Here is a 15,481-nt window from a genome sequence, read left to right as displayed (position 1 = left end):
TTCGAGGTAGATCCAGCCTTACACTTTATCCAGTCTAGAACCAAAAATCTGAGGAAAACTTTGGTAAAAATAAATAAAATTGATTTAGATGAAGATTTAAAACCTATTCGACCCTTCACTTTCAAAATTTATGTTTTAAGTTACTCAAAAATGCTCTTAATCATGTAAAGGCTATTGCGATTGCCAAATTTAAAATAAAAATTTGATAGGTCAATTTTTAACGTTTTCGAGCACTTTCTGAAAGTAACTTTTTTTCCATCAAAATTTAAGTTTATCTTTCTTCTTTCCAATGAAAAAGGATTGGTTATTTTTAAAATTTTAGACTTCGAGAAAATTAGTTTCAAAGAGAGATTTTGTGGCGCACCCGGTATCTGTAAATTTGTTTTTCTAAATAAAAAATTATGTACAAAACTAAATGAAAAACTGCTAATTGACATCGGAGGAGTAGACACCCAAAAAAGTCTAAAAAGAGGGGGTCAATAATAAACATGGGAGGCAATAAACACCCAGAGGATTTGCGAAGATTTGGTCAAAGCCTTGGGGTCCACTAAAAATTCTCAAAACTTAAGAGAACTCGAATTTATGTCATGACCCCAGAACAACTATCTTAATACTTAAAATATTTTGTTAATAGAATTGCTCAATACTGTCTCGACCATTTGTAACATGAACCTACTTCAAGTATGCGATATCGAGTGTGTTCATCTGTTGCTCGTTTTTTTAAGATGGTCCTTACCGTGTAATAATTACAATTTATCGTAACCATAATGTACGAAAATTATCCATCATTGCGGAATTTGGAAATAATCTAGAATTTCAAAAAGTCATTTTGAGTTCCTGTATCAAGTCGTTTTTCACAATAAGCTTTTTGGTTCACTAGAGACTGTGAGAACCATTCTATACCAACGTTTTATGAGTGTAAGGATTTAAGAAGCTGTAACACTGTTCGTTCGAGCAGATCGATTTCATCAGAGTACTGGTCTAATACCACTGCACGCAGAATTAGGTTAAGGTCATCCCGACTATAGATAAAACCAGAGATCCAATTGATTTCAAGAACATACTTTCATTTTCCAATTCGTATGTAATAATACACGGGTTTCGAATTAAATTTTTGCTTAGCTTTAGCTTTGATCCCATGTAAATTTGCACGAAGAAAATCAAGTAAACAGAACGAAAATTGGCCGTTGTCACGTGATGAACTGTGGAAAGCCACTATGCACATATTGTGCATTTTCAAACGAAATACGAAAACAGACAAAAGAACGGGGTCTTTCAAACTGCCTCTGATCGAGGTGGGTTCTCCCTGTTTGGGGAGATTTATTGTTTGACACCCAAGTATACATGTAAACTGACGCTTATGAAGCGTGACGAATTAAATGAAGCAGAGTCTCCGCAGAGCCAACTGCGGAGGGTAAATGTTAAATGGTACTGACGAAATGAAGCAGAGTCTCCGCAGAGCCAACTGCGGAGGGTAAATGTTAAATGGTACTGACGAAATGAAGCAGAGTCTCCGCTGAGCCAACAGCGGAGGGTAAATGTTAAATGGCTGGACTGAGACAAAATGAAGCAGAGTCTCCGCTGAGCCAACAGCGGAGGGTAAATGTTAAATGGCAGACACGGACTATGGACTGATTTAATTACAGAGACTTTACTACGTAGATTTTATGGTTATTTATTTTATTGAAGAATTGATGCATCAAACTTAAACCTTGCTACTACTCGTGCTTTGAATTCTATAATACCTAACCGGTTCTCTTCCGATAATAGCTTGGGATCCTGAACTAATCCGGGGACAAATATAAATATTGCTGTTGAGGATAATTGTCGGGAGTTACTTATTGAGCCGTAGCGGCCCGCCCGTGACAGATGGGGGCTACAACCGGGATTGTTCAGGAAAGCATCGAATAGTGACATTGGTTTGATTTGCATTACCATTGAGTTTTACCGTATTGAAATTGAACTTGAACATTATTGACATTGATTATTACGTATGGAATTGTGCATTTGAAATGGATGTGGTTATTACTGACATTTGACGTTGAATTATTATGAATGAAATTGTGTATTTAAAAGTGGATGTGGTTATTATTGACATTTCATATGAATGTTGATTAAAGTGGTGTCAATTTTAGCAAACTTTAGAAATACATTCAAAAGACGTACAGAAATTCATGCTGAAGGAGAGGAACGAAGTTTTGGTTGAATTGTTTAAGACCGAACTGTTTGTTTGATCACTTGAATGGCTTGCAAGTAGCTGTAAAACCTATATAATGTTTGCACGGTTGAACAAACATTTTGAAACATTTCAAGAAAAATGGTTGATCAAACATTGTTGAATGTAGTTGATTGATGTTTGTCTTGGTTGATCGAACAACCATTATGATCCCATCAAGCTTTTCTCTTGCTCAGGAGTTTTGATAATGGTTTTGAAATCATCAAACAGTTTATGAGATTTTTTTTCGGCTGATAAGATAACCTTGAAGGAGCTGTTGGAGCATAACCTAAGGGAAGAATTGCCCAAAGGGAAAAAGAAGACGAAGCTAGCCAGGGAAATCACAAGGCAAGAAAGAGAACTTCGAACGACGGAAAGGAAAATTCGAAGGCTGAGGTACCTGGAGAAGAAGCAGAAAGATCTCGTTGGTGAAATTCAAGGAATATCTACATCATTGGAGCTGAGGGAGTACAAAAAACAAGTCCTCTAACAAGTTTACACTCAGCTGTCAACGTTTAGCTAACTTGTACTTGTTCCAAGTACTTACCTAGCGTTCTGTTGATTACCTACGGACTTGGGGTTACTTCTTTTAAGAAGGAGTTTACCCATTTAACCTTGTAGGGGCTGAGAAACATGATGTATTCCTTCGACGAAGATCCAGCAGCATTGGAAGACGTGTTCCGAAATGAACTTTGGGATTTTGTTTCGATCTTCACTGATGATATTTTCATTTACAGCGACACCTTCGAGAAGCACCTAGAGCATATCCAGACCATATTCAAACGATTGCGGGACGCCGGATTGAAAACGAAGCGAAAGAAGTGTCACTTTTGTGTTCCAGTCCTCAACTTCTTGGGTCATGAAGTGTCAGCGGAAGGGATCAAGCCAAAGGTCGATAACGTCAGGAAGCTTTTGGACGCCAAGAAGCCAAAAACGACCAAAGAAGTCCAGTCATTCCTAGGGCTGACGGACTATTATCGTCGCGTTGTTCCTGGGTACTCGGAGATCGCCAGACCTCTTTACAAGTGCATCCCAAAGTTTCAGTGGGGAGGAGAGCAAGACAAAGCCTGGCAAACCCTAATTGAAAGGTTGACAAACCCGCCCTTGTTCGAGTCCCCGGATTTCAACAAAGAGTTCATCCTCAACACAGACGCTTCTGGGTTGGCTTTTGGGTATGTGCTGTCACAGACTTCGGGTGATGATAAGCCACATCTAATCAGATACGGAGGTAGGGTTCTGAGAAACGCAGAGATCCCATACACGATCTCAGAGATACAGTCAATATCTCGAAGGACGTTTCTTCACAATATCTACGGATCATCAACCCCTGATTCATGCGTTGCGATTCCGCGATTCGAGTGGACGCTTGTCCAGATGGGCTGTTCTGCTTCAGAAGTATTCTTTCGAGATCCGCTACAAGAGAGGAGCGAAGAACAGTGATGTAGATGCAATGTCGCGAGCTCCCATCCAATCTGTCTCTGAAGCATTCGTTGGGAGTGTTCGACTTGTGCCCACGACGGAAATAGCCGCAGAACAAAAGTGTGACCGACCATAATGAAAGTACTTTTGAAAGTTTGGGGACCAAACTTCCCGTTGGCGGAGGTGTTGTCACGTGATGAACTGTGGAAAGCCACTATGCACATATTGTGCATTTTCAAACGAAATACGAAAACAGACAAAAGAACGGGGTCTTTCAAACTGCCTCTGATCGAGGTGGGTTCTCCCTGTTTGGGGAGATTTATTGTTTGACACCCAAGTATACATGTAAACTGACGCTTATGAAGCGTGACGAATTAAATGAAGCAGAGTCTCCGCAGAGCCAACTGCGGAGGGTAAATGTTAAATGGTACTGACGAAATGAAGCAGAGTCTCCGCAGAGCCAACTGCGGAGGGTAAATGTTAAATGGTACTGACGAAATGAAGCAGAGTCTCCGCTGAGCCAACAGCGGAGGGTAAATGTTAAATGGCTGGACTGAGACAAAATGAAGCAGAGTCTCCGCTGAGCCAACAGCGGAGGGTAAATGTTAAATGGCAGACACGGACTATGGACTGATTTAATTACAGAGACTTTACTACGTAGATTTTATGGTTATTTATTTTATTGAAGAATTGATGCATCAAACTTAAACCTTGCTACTACTCGTGCTTTGAATTCTATAATACCTAACCGGTTCTCTTCCGATAATAGCTTGGGATCCTGAACTAATCCGGGGACAAATATAAATATTGCTGTTGAGGATAATTGTCGGGAGTTACTTATTGAGCCGTAGCGGCCCGCCCGTGACACCGTGTATCAAGCAATTTTAGCTCATTTTTCCATTTTGACAGACTTTATGGGTCATTATGAAAACAAAAAACATTAGAATAAAAAGTCAATCGTTTAATCATATTTCTTTTATTGAATTTAAAATAGAAAAACATCTTTTGAATGAACACCTGGCTTTCAAAAGAGAAGAAAGGAAATCTATCAACCTTTTATAAGGCATTTCCCCTTATCGCTCCTTTTATTTACTTGATTTTTTCTCTCGCGCCAGATTTAATTCGAAACCCGTGTATTAATAATTAAGTATGTAATAATACGTATAATTAAGTAGATCATCCCACCAAGGAAGAACTAAAGATTGCTGATTTCACAAAAAATGATTTTCATTCTTCCAGTTCATGGAATGCTTTCTCATAATTATACGTTTGAGCAATCTGTACTAAATCTTCAGTGAGCTCAGTAATAATGTCCCGATCCAAGCCAAACTCTTGTATAGCGTGAACTTTGTGTAAATTCATTCTCCTCAAAGCCATCACGATTCCATGTAAAAAATCATAAAAACATGGTGATGTGTACAGCGAAGAAAACGTAGTTGGATTTTTTTCACCTTTGATCAAATCAGGGAAAGGTTGATCTTGTCTCAATTTGTCAGTGCTGTAATACAATTTGGTCAATGTTGTTTTACACGGGTAGAATCTCTCACTAAAATACTCCAAAACTGACATTGGGTGCCTGTTAAAAACGTTACGATTCAACCCAAGCCCTTGGAGAATCTTGCTATCAATTTGATCAGGACATACCAAATCTGATGATAAATTCTGAAGAACAACGAGTTGAGAATTCGGTTTCAAAGCAACATCTTTCAGATTCGGGAATAAGCAAGTTGACATTCCGTTGTAGAATCCTTTAGCTGATAACATGGTATCAAATAGAGTGTTGCCATCACTGAGACTACCTTGTAGAGGCAGACCGAACGATGTACCAGCCAGTTTCCATTTTCCATGTGAAACGTGGTGGCATAACTCAGACATAGTCATTGTTCCCTGGGTTTGGTAGAGTGGAATGGTAGTGCTGTCTAGAGCTGCTGCAAGTATAGCACTGGTATGGTATGCCAAGTCATTCTAAAGTCGATAAAAATTATATCATGGTAACTCTTTTACACCCTCTTCTCACAGACCCAGTAGGATTTTTTGGGGATAAAAATAATTGACTGAAACTCGTTATGGCTGGGGATTCAATTCTTTTATTTTCAAACTAGAAAAGTCAGCGGGGATGGGAAAATAGCATAATTTTTGCAGTTAGGATTGGTTTATTTGGTTATTATCAGTGGGGACAAAAATTGATAATTATTTTCCACCGGGGATGATATTTTGGACAATTTTTCAGTGGGAAGGATTCCCAGTGGGTCTATGAGAAGGGGGTGTTCTTTTAGTGAAAAGTCTGATTTTCTCTCTAGCAAAAACACGTCACTTCTTTTCTGAATAATAGACTTGGCCTGATAAATAACATAACAACTCTGTGTGTAAACATAGTTCCTCAAACTCAATCAAGATACAAATACCAAATAAATTTATTATAGAAAAGGTTTTAAATCGTTTTCAAATCCGAATCACCCAGGTTTAAATCACTAGGACTATCAACAATCAATGCAGCAACATAGACACTATCGTGGTATTAGATTAATAAATTGTCTTATAACTACCTGAACTTACTGAAGTTAATTAACTGATCGATAATATCTGATTAAATTTGCATCAAGACTGATTAGAAACTAACTTTGCCTCTTAAAAGTAAGCATTTTTGACTTATGGTAATCTTTTGTCTGACTGAAAAGTTCTATTCAACACTTTCAAAACTCTGGATAAAAAAGAAAAGTTTAGACTTATAGGCCTTAACCTGCTATTGGAATGCGATCAACCCTGATACCCCATGATTCATTGCGACTGTGGATTTATCATAATTTCACATAAAAAAGCTACCTGGTATTCCACATACGGGATTTGTATTCCACCATCACAGCTTTTAAAATAATCTGATTGCATTCCTTGAAACACTGACAATGAATTATAATTCTTCATTGTTTGAAGTGATAAAGCCACATTCAGGTATTGGTAAATGACGTCAAAATCGTCTTTTTCATCTTTGGAGGTGGTGCTGGTTGACCAGTTCATAAAACTGAGTCTACTTTTCTTGTTGTAATCGTCCGCAAGATATTCCAATACTTTAGATTGTAAACCAGTGTAACCGTTATGGAGGTCACTCATAAGCTATTAACAAAGTACAGAAATAGATGTCGAATACACATTAAAAAAAGAAAGAGAAACGAAAAATCCTTGATGAAAGACACCAAAACCATGATCTGGTTCAATTTCAATTCAGACTTTACTTTTTGAATGATCTTGAACATAATATTGATACAGAATTTAGAAAATGACAGAAGAATTAATAACCAGAATAACAAGAAAGTTACTCAAAAACAGATGAATTTGGAGGCCCTTTAAAATTAAATTTCATTTTTTTTTCTTTGAAATTTGACTTTTAACATCACAATGTTATTCTTGACAAACTTTGACAAACTTTGGATTTCGAAGAGACTCAAGATGCATCTTTATAATATCTTTGTTACAAGTGTTGGCGAGAAAAGGATTCATAACCAAATAGTCTATGCTTTCAGCATTCTAGTCTTCTTTCAAAATCAATTTAAGATTTCCATTTTAAGATAAATATGTGAAACCTTACCTGAAATCCTTCTAAATAATCACATTCTTCAGCCCAGTAATGAAGGTAATCCTCAAAGTCATCTTCAATATTTTTATACTCATCTTGTCCCTTACCAAAAAATTTGAAATCATCCCCATCATTATAGTTCTCTGATAAAAGTTGTATGGAGTGGTTATCCAACTCATACGTCATATAATCACTCCATGTTTTAACTTCTGATTCAAATTCAAATTTTACTTTGCCATTTTGATCGAATTCTCCTGATTGTACCTGTTTTACGAAATCGTTTTGCTCAATTTTAGGCTCATTGTAAGTGACAATGTCACCTACATCTTGTGCTCCAGTTGTGAATCCATCACTAATATCATCCTCATCAGCAAAGGTACCATCTTGTTTTAATGTTTGCAGCTTGGTTTTCAGATCAAAACAAATTGCCCGAGGCACAAAACGTGTGCGACTTGACTGACTTTCTCTGAAAAGTTTAGTGATGTAATTTCGATTATCTTCTGTAGAGTTTTCTCTTTCTAATAATCGTTTTTGATGAGAATTCCAATAATGGGTCCCAACAAAATTGGAATAATTTCCAAATTGTAATGTTATTATTTCATTTATAGACATACTTTGTATTTAAACTAGAATAAAGCATATTATTATAATGAGTACACATAATCTTAAAGTCCCGGTATAGAAATCTTCTCAAAAAAGTTGCAAATCAGTGTAAAATATTTGAATAATTTGTTTAATATGAAGGAAAAGTCCTGGCAGTTGTGTCGATGGGATTATCTAGAAGTATCCCAATAACAAGACAAAATCTTTGGCATAGGTAGCCGGTAGTAAAAGCGAAAAAACAAAAGTTTATTAAATAATACTAAAGTAGTGTAAAATCTAAAAATGATTATAAAAAATAATAGTAACTCATCGTATGGTATTATTCAAAAATTGTACAAACATATTTCTAAGCTTAGTCATGTCCTCAACTGGATGCATTTTTGCGTATGAGATAAACTGGCGTTTAATTCTTCTCAACTCTGGCATATTCAGTTGCTTTAACAGAACAAGTTTCTCGGTTGAATCTGTTATCTTGATACTATCACCTATCATAGCAGTTTTCTGCATGTCCAAAATCTCTTTGATAATAGACTGAGTAACTTGATCTAAATCATGCATGAAATTCCCGCTACTCAGTGGAGTAGGTATTGTTGATTGGTTTGGAGGTGGGGCACTGCGTTTGTATAAAGAGTCATAAACATCATCAAAACTCAATGGAGTTTCTTGTGTTATAGTGAAGAGTGGAGAATCCCATCTTTTGTTACTATCAGGTGGTTCAAACCGCATAAACAATCCATCAAGTACTTCATCTCTATATTTTTCATTTTCATTTCGACTTTCGTTCCATTCTTTACATTTTTCTTTGGTTATTCCACAATAGATGACACAATGCAGAGTTTTCTCTGCTTTAACGATACAATGCATTTCGTATCTCAAACTTTTCAAGTAATTCAACCCATCAACAATGGTGACTGTATCTCGTGTGATATCCCGCTCAACTGCAGCTCTTAATGCTGACCTAATAGATTTCTCTTTAGTGGAGTCTAAAAGAAAACAAAAATAAGATTCAAATTTGCTGCTCTTGTTTTGGTAAAAATCACTTTAAAATCAAAATAATGATCCAATATCAAGACATTTCTTTTATGAGAAGTTGCTTTTGCACTATTTCCTTGAAAGATGAAATCAGAAATGTATATCCTACTGTGAAGTCGTGTAACTTGCATCAGTGGAGGGAAACTTGCATAGCCATCAAATGACTGACCAATCAAAGCAGTAAAATTTCAAAACAAATGAACTATTCGGCTCACCCGCAGCTCTACTCTACCATTTTTGTTTTGATTTAACTTTCTATTTAATGACCAGCCAGGTCATTCATTTAATTTGAGGGCTATGCAAGTTTCCCTCCACTTCACGGTACCTATTTGCTAAGAATCAATTTGATTTTGTAGAAAGACCCTGCTATAACATTTAAAAATATCAAAATATCTACTATACCTGAATATATTTCATTCTTTTTTTCGTCAACCAAAACATTTTCACTGATGATTTTCACTTTGATATTTTTATTTTCCAAATAATTAACCAGTTCTTTACGTGTCTTTGTTTTCCCAGACGATGGAAATCCACATAATACAATTAAAGGCATTCTTAAAATTTTCTTTCACCTATATTATAATATAATTCTAAAACAGTAATAATAAAGTTAGCAGTATGTCAACAAGCATTTCATTCATCGTGGCAAGAACAAGCACTTGATATATCTAACTTTCCAATCGCTTCTCAAAACAATGATTGACATTATTGAGCACTTCCATAACCTAAAAATTCAGGAAGTTAAATGGAGAGACAAGCTGTAAATGACCCTTAGTTATGGAAGAATTCTAGAGGGACTGTATCCCATCCCTCAAATCAGAAAAATTCAATTTTTTACTCCTTAAAAAATAATTTGACTAAATTTCAATATTTTTTAAGGAGCAAAAATTGAATTTTTCTGATTTGAAAGATGGGATACAGTCCCTTTAGAATTCTTCCAAATTGACCCTTATGGATTTGTGAAATAGAATATTCGTGCATCCTTTAATTTCCACGCATCCAGGGGGGATACAGAGGCAGGGTACTAACACATAGGGTACTAACTTGATTTTTTACCAAAATCTTGTTTAGTACCACCCACCCATATTTAGTACCGGGTACTACTTTATTTTTGCTGAAAAAAATAGGGACACCACCCCTAAAATCTTAAATTTTACAGATTAGACCAAGAGAGGGGTACTATTGTTAGTTTTTCAGACTGAAAATTGAGGGATAATTCAAGCAAACTATCAATGATGGAGTCAGAAGCTTTTGTCCTTTGATTTTCATCACACACTTCTTGACCATTTTGGAAGTTTTGTCTTCAAAAAAATCTCAAAAGAGTAAAAAAAAATTTGTCGATTAAAAAAATTTCAAATCAAAAAATTTAATATTTGAAAAAAGTCAACATATTCATAGTGTGCAGAGGGGTCTGAACCCCCCCATTAATATTTCATCCCCCCCCCCTATAAAGGTATCCCCCTATTTTTAAAATTTTTTGATCCCGCACCATTTACAGGGGTCCGAGCCCCCAGCATATAATTTGTACTCCCAGTTAAAAAACAAGGAAAAACAAAATCTGATTCAAAACAGAGTGCAGTGAGAATAAATCAGACAAGTCGAAATTATGTGATATTAAATTTTATGGACTTAAATCAACATATAACATAAAAAAAAAATTCTTTTAACTAAAAAGTTACTATCCCCCCCATTTTTATTTGATCCCCCCCTATAAGCTCAAACCCCCCATTTTAACTGGAAAATTGCCCATCCCCCCCTATAAAGCCTTCCTTGAAAACTCGAATCCCCCCCCCCTTAAAAAAGGGGGGGGGTTCATACTATGATATTACAAAAAACTACTTTTTTTATTGAAAAACAGAAAAATTCTGTGAAAAAGTACCCAAATAGTATCCTGTACTTGCTTGAAGAGTGAAAAATACACACCCCCACCCCCAAAGTAGTACCGGGTACTAACTTTTTTGAAATACAAAATAGACACCACCACCTGGCTATGGGTCAGTACCCTGTGTCTGTACACCCCTGACGCATTATGCAATTTTTGGGATATTTTCTGAGTGTTTTTGACGATTTAAAGTGAGTTTTACTCACTTTCAGTGTGTATTCAAGCTAGATTTTACATCCCAGAGGCATATTTACATGAATTGAGGTCCCATTTTATTAAAAGAATTTTTGCAAGGTCAAGTGCTTGAAAATAGGCCTATTTCGCGCGCATTATTTTTGCACACGTATTGGGCAGTTCCAGAAAAAAAACCATTATTACCCCGCTGTGGAGGACACTGTATTTTGGCATTTTTTTCACTTGGAAATCCTGAGAAATTTTGAAAAAGGTTCTGGAAAATGCATGATTTACAGGACCCTCCCAGCGCTCCGTAAACTTCCGAAGCAGCTAAAAAAACAGTATTTTGCTCTTCGCAAAGCTCCAGAGCTCTTTGGATGCTTCTGAAGCAAGTGGTTTTAACACATTCTACAAAACTGTTTAAACATCCTTTAAAGAAATATTATATTCTAAAGCATCACTGTCGAAATTTCGAAAAAAGGAAAAAAACCTGAGGTTTTGCTACCCATGAGTCGGCTGTTTGTTTTTTTAAATACGTACATGTGCAGTTAGTTTTCACATGATTAGCAGCGAGCGCTTGCGAAATTACATCGCAGATATCTTGCTCCGGAACAGTCTGGAACACTCTGAAAGTGTACCAGCGGAACGTTCCGGAGTTCCGGTGCAGACCAATTGCTGAAAATTGTACTCCGGAACACCGGAAGTGTTCCGGAACAAAAAAAAAAGGGCACTTTTTGCTCTGGATGTTTCCAGAGTGCTGGGAGGGTCCTATTTGTACTGTATATGTATCTATAAATTCACCCATAAAATTTGCTCTATTTTCTTGCTAAGAGCCGTCCATATTCATTTGACAACGCAAAACGTCAAATTGACGTTATGAGGGGGTGGGGGGTTTTTCAAAAGTTAGATTTGACGTTATAAGAAATCAAAGGTGTACCTTTTTGTGAAAATTGCGACTATTTGTTTTACCAACAACTACACTTTACTTTTTAAGCTGTCGAAAAAATATTTGTGTATGAATTACATGAAAATTTGCTCGCATAATCCCATTGGTTCTCGCTATGATATCATTACATCATATTTTCATTGTTTGCGCCATCGAGCAAACCATATCGCACATGTGGGCAAAGAAGGTGGTACGCCTAAAGCACGGCATGGACCTAGCGCCAAGTGGAGCTTTTAATTTCTTTTTAAATAAAGGTCATTAGTTAGAAGACCACATGCACGCAAGGGTACAGCCAGCCAAGTATGGACTTTGCAACGGGAAAACTTTGATGAAAAAATGGCGACAACTTTTGGTATACATCGCTTGACGTTATCTGTGGGGGTGGGGGGTTCAGAGGATAATGTCAATTTGATGTTATGGGTTGTCAAATGAATATGGACGGGTCCCCTAAGTGCTAAGTTTCGGAAAATCCAAGATTTTTCCTTAAAATTCTCAAATGTTATGGAAATCCTGAAGTTTTTCAAAAGTAAATTGTTACGGAAATCAATGTCGTCCACAGGGGGTAACAGACTATCACTGAAACCACCTGATTCTGCGCGAAAATAATATAAAAGGGTGCACAAAAAGGCGCGCAAAAATTAATGGAATTAAAGGAATTATACGGTGTTATATACACCCGACTCGTCTGAAACTGACGTCAGCAAAATTTTAATAAAAGAGTCCTTTCAAATTTGTAAATAAAAGGAAGAAAAAAATCTTGCTCCACATTTTTCTTTATTCATTACAAAAGATTCTATTTATGTCAATCTGCTGAATCAACATACATTATAACTATGTAAAAGGTCAATGGCTTTAAGGTATACAAATCCAGTTAGGGAAACCATTCAGGATCCTGCCATTCTATCAGCCAGTGAAACCTAAATGAAACTTGTAAACTTAAGTTTCTTACCATTTTCCATCAAAACAATCCAAAACATTGCTACTTCCTAAAGCCGGAGACCAAAACGAATTATCTTCTAAGATTATGGCGCCCTTTTGGATCCATTGTTAAGCTATTTAAAATGGTGGAAAGTGTTGCAAAAAGACAGAGGCGCCTGCTGCTTCGAGGGTGGTAACGCCAAAACGCCCAAAATGATCTGCCAACAGAAGGCAAGTTAGTTAGTTGCAGCGCAAGTTACGTCATGCACTCTACCGCTGCGCACAACAAATAGTGTTTTAGTGAATATCAATAATTATAAGAATATCTTATGTGCTTAACTTTAGTAAACTTCAAGTGCTTCAATGAAGATGAAAAAGGTAAGAAGATGAAAAAGGTAAGAAGATAAAAAATGTGCTGGATAATTTTATTTTCATTGTAACAGTTTGGTCAATCATTGCTGAAAGTTTGAAAAAGTTTTTTTCCGACGCAAAAAAGCCAATTAAAAGCGCAGTGTCCTTATACTTACTATGTTTGCTACATTGTCTAGGCTAGAAAAGGTGAGAAAAGACACAACGCCACTTTTTAATGAGTGTTGTTATGATTTTTGCAAAGCAAATTTATAAAATAAATGAGCGAAGCAGTTTTGCTATATTGTGTGCACGTAGCTTTAACTTCTATCCCAAGCGAAAATTTGCTATATCACATCTTCAGTCCGTCACAAACAGCGATATTTCGATCGCACGGAAGCGCTTCAAAACACCTGCTTTTTTGGAGTTTTGTCTCGTTTACCCAAACGCTTCAATCTCGCGTAGGCTTAGGGGTCAAGACTAGAACCCCCAATACGAGACATTTGCCTGACCGAAAAAAAATTATCATCATCAATTTTGTTAATTGTCAGAATCGTTTACTCACTGGAAATACGCAACTTTCTGAAGTTTCGTTTTTTTTTTCGGTTGTGCTTCATTTTAAAAATAACGAAGATGAAAAGTTACCATCAATCCTGCAAGTAAAAGAAAGTATTCCGACTAGTCTACGAAAAGTGCGCTCGCGCGGCGAATAGAATATCTCGCAAATTAATATATGCATAAAACTGACGAAATCCTTTCTTTTTTATGCTTAGGTGACGTCACCATCGATCCTGACTTGATAATGGAGAACTAAATTTGGCAATGCATAATTATTACGAGCGCCCGAGAAAGTTTGTGTGACGCAAAAATTGCGTGATCAACAAAGCACTAGAAAAACGCCACTGAAAATTGAAACTTGGAATTTATTGAATATTTCACTAATGAAGTATCAATTTTTTTGTTTTTGTAATTATTATAAATTCATAATTTTTAAGAGCCATTTTCTGTAAAAATCAGGCAGAATCAGGCAGGTCGAGGAAGTGATATCCTCAGATTTTTCCAATTTTTGGATATTTTGTTCAGATACATGAAAATAACATCCTGTGAAAATTTTTTTGAAAAATCTTTTTTTGTTCCCAAGATATGGGCCTTTAAAATTTGGGCCAATTTGCCCAAAAAAGTGCACTTTTGATAAATCTTTGGCTTCAAGAGCAATTTTAGACATGATCAAGCTTAAGATTCATTTCAAAACATATTTTCCTGGAAGAAATCCATGGGTTCTTTGAAAAAATTGCATTTTGAGAAAATTTTTCTAACCCAATGGCTAGAAATCATTGCCTGAAATCACAACATTTCAAATTTTGAATAGATTTTGAGAGCAATTAGCTGGCTTGGCCACAAGTGTCACATTGATATTTTTATATATTTCTGAAGTCTTTATGGTCATCTTTAACTTTCAATTAATATTTCCATGTGACACTTTTAAGGCCACACCCTAAAATGGAGGTTAAACATAGCTTTTCGCTCAATTTTTAGTGTTTTCAATGAGCTTTTAAAGCCATGGCCCTAAGTTCCACCACTGAAACAAACCATTTTTAGTTAGTGTTTTGGCCATATTACCCAATCCCAAAATCAAATCCATGTGCTCTAATACCATTCATGGCGTCCTCCAGCTTTTTGGTCCCCCCTAATATGAGCTAAAATCCCCCATCTGGCCTTTCCCCCCCACCTGTCTTTAAAATTCGTGCTCCCCCCCTAATTGGGAAATCCCCCTAGCCGTATTGTATAAGGGTTGCGAAGTGATGATCCAGACTTGCCTCAATTCGCGCAAGCTACTATAGCAAAAAAAAGACTCTCAAAATCCCAAGAAAGACAGGCTCATAAGCCTGAATGCCCAAACACACCAGGAAGGTCTGTATTCATCCTATTACTCCCCCCACTAGGTAGAGGACTGAATATACCCCCTATTCGCCTTTCTCCCCCCATCAAGCTTGAAATTTTCACTTCCCCCCTGGCACCAAAATCTGATTCCCCCCCATCTTCCTGGGGGGGATGATCCCATGCCATTTTTGCACAATTTATCTTCGAAAATCTTTTTAAGTCATCAAGACTTGGCCAATTTATCCCTTAACAAAAAGCATCAGCCAAAGTTGCTTCCTTGTTACCTGTTGGGGTCTGCTATTTCTGTCTCTGCGACCCTAATATGCCCTAAAATTCAATGAAAATTGTGTCCAAGACTTTGCTATTGCAATCTAAGGCATTTACCATGGTCTGGAACCACTAGGAAACAGTTTGGAAAATTTTGATAAAGCTGGATGTCTGGTTGCTAGGGAAAAACAATGCATTTTGCTAAGGGAAAAATTGGCTAAGTCT

At 36.7% G+C, this 15,481-nt stretch overlaps 2 protein-coding genes across 2 annotated transcripts; both read right to left on the bottom strand.

Annotated features, from left to right (window-relative positions):
• Window positions 1-4,685: 4,685 nt before the first annotated feature.
• LOC136802324 (protein misato homolog 1-like) lies at window positions 4,686-8,007 on the bottom strand. The gene is made up of 3 exons (XM_067059043.1): window positions 7,218-8,007; window positions 6,458-6,745; window positions 4,686-5,599 (listed from the first exon to the last, which is right to left on the bottom strand). Exons 1-3 carry the CDS (start codon window positions 7,815-7,817, stop codon window positions 4,862-4,864), a joined length of 1,626 nt encoding a protein of 541 aa, XP_066915144.1. The 5' UTR covers window positions 7,818-8,007; the 3' UTR covers window positions 4,686-4,861.
• A 45-nt stretch (window positions 8,008-8,052) lies between these two features.
• Window positions 8,053-9,568, bottom strand: LOC136802325 (protein KTI12 homolog). Its single transcript, XM_067059044.1, has 2 exons — window positions 9,243-9,568; window positions 8,053-8,791 (listed from the first exon to the last, which is right to left on the bottom strand). The coding sequence occupies exons 1-2, from the start codon at window positions 9,391-9,393 to the stop codon at window positions 8,115-8,117; spliced, it is 828 nt and encodes a 275-aa protein (XP_066915145.1). The 5' UTR covers window positions 9,394-9,568; the 3' UTR covers window positions 8,053-8,114.
• Window positions 9,569-15,481: the final 5,913 nt, after the last annotated feature.

This window comes from Clytia hemisphaerica, unplaced genomic scaffold (genome assembly GCF_902728285.1).
Source record: "Clytia hemisphaerica strain Z4C2 unplaced genomic scaffold, Clytia hemisphaerica genome assembly, whole genome shotgun sequence".
Classification (NCBI taxonomy): Eukaryota; Metazoa; Cnidaria; class Hydrozoa; order Leptothecata; family Clytiidae; genus Clytia; species Clytia hemisphaerica.
Note: the sequence above shows the minus strand (reverse complement) of the source record. Positions and strands in the feature narration are given on the sequence as shown.

What these genes read in the sequence shown, in the direction of transcription:
- LOC136802325 (XM_067059044.1), bottom strand. Translation starts at nt 9,393, where the DNA reads ATGCCTTTAATTGTATTATGTGGATTTCCATCGTCTGGGAAAACAAAG. An exon ending in AAAGAATGAAATATATTCAG is followed by an intron (nt 8,792 to 9,242) that starts GTATAGTAGATA and finishes GTTTTCTTTTAG; the next exon opens with ACTCCACTAAAGAGAAATCT.
- LOC136802324 (XM_067059043.1), bottom strand. Translation starts at nt 7,817, where the DNA reads ATGTCTATAAATGAAATAATAACATTACAATTTGGAAATTATTCCAAT. An exon ending in ATTATTTAGAAGGATTTCAG is followed by an intron (nt 6,746 to 7,217) that starts GTAAGGTTTCAC and finishes CTTTGTTAATAG; the next exon opens with CTTATGAGTGACCTCCATAA. An exon ending in TCCCGTATGTGGAATACCAG is followed by an intron (nt 5,600 to 6,457) that starts GTAGCTTTTTTA and finishes TATCGACTTTAG; the next exon opens with AATGACTTGGCATACCATAC.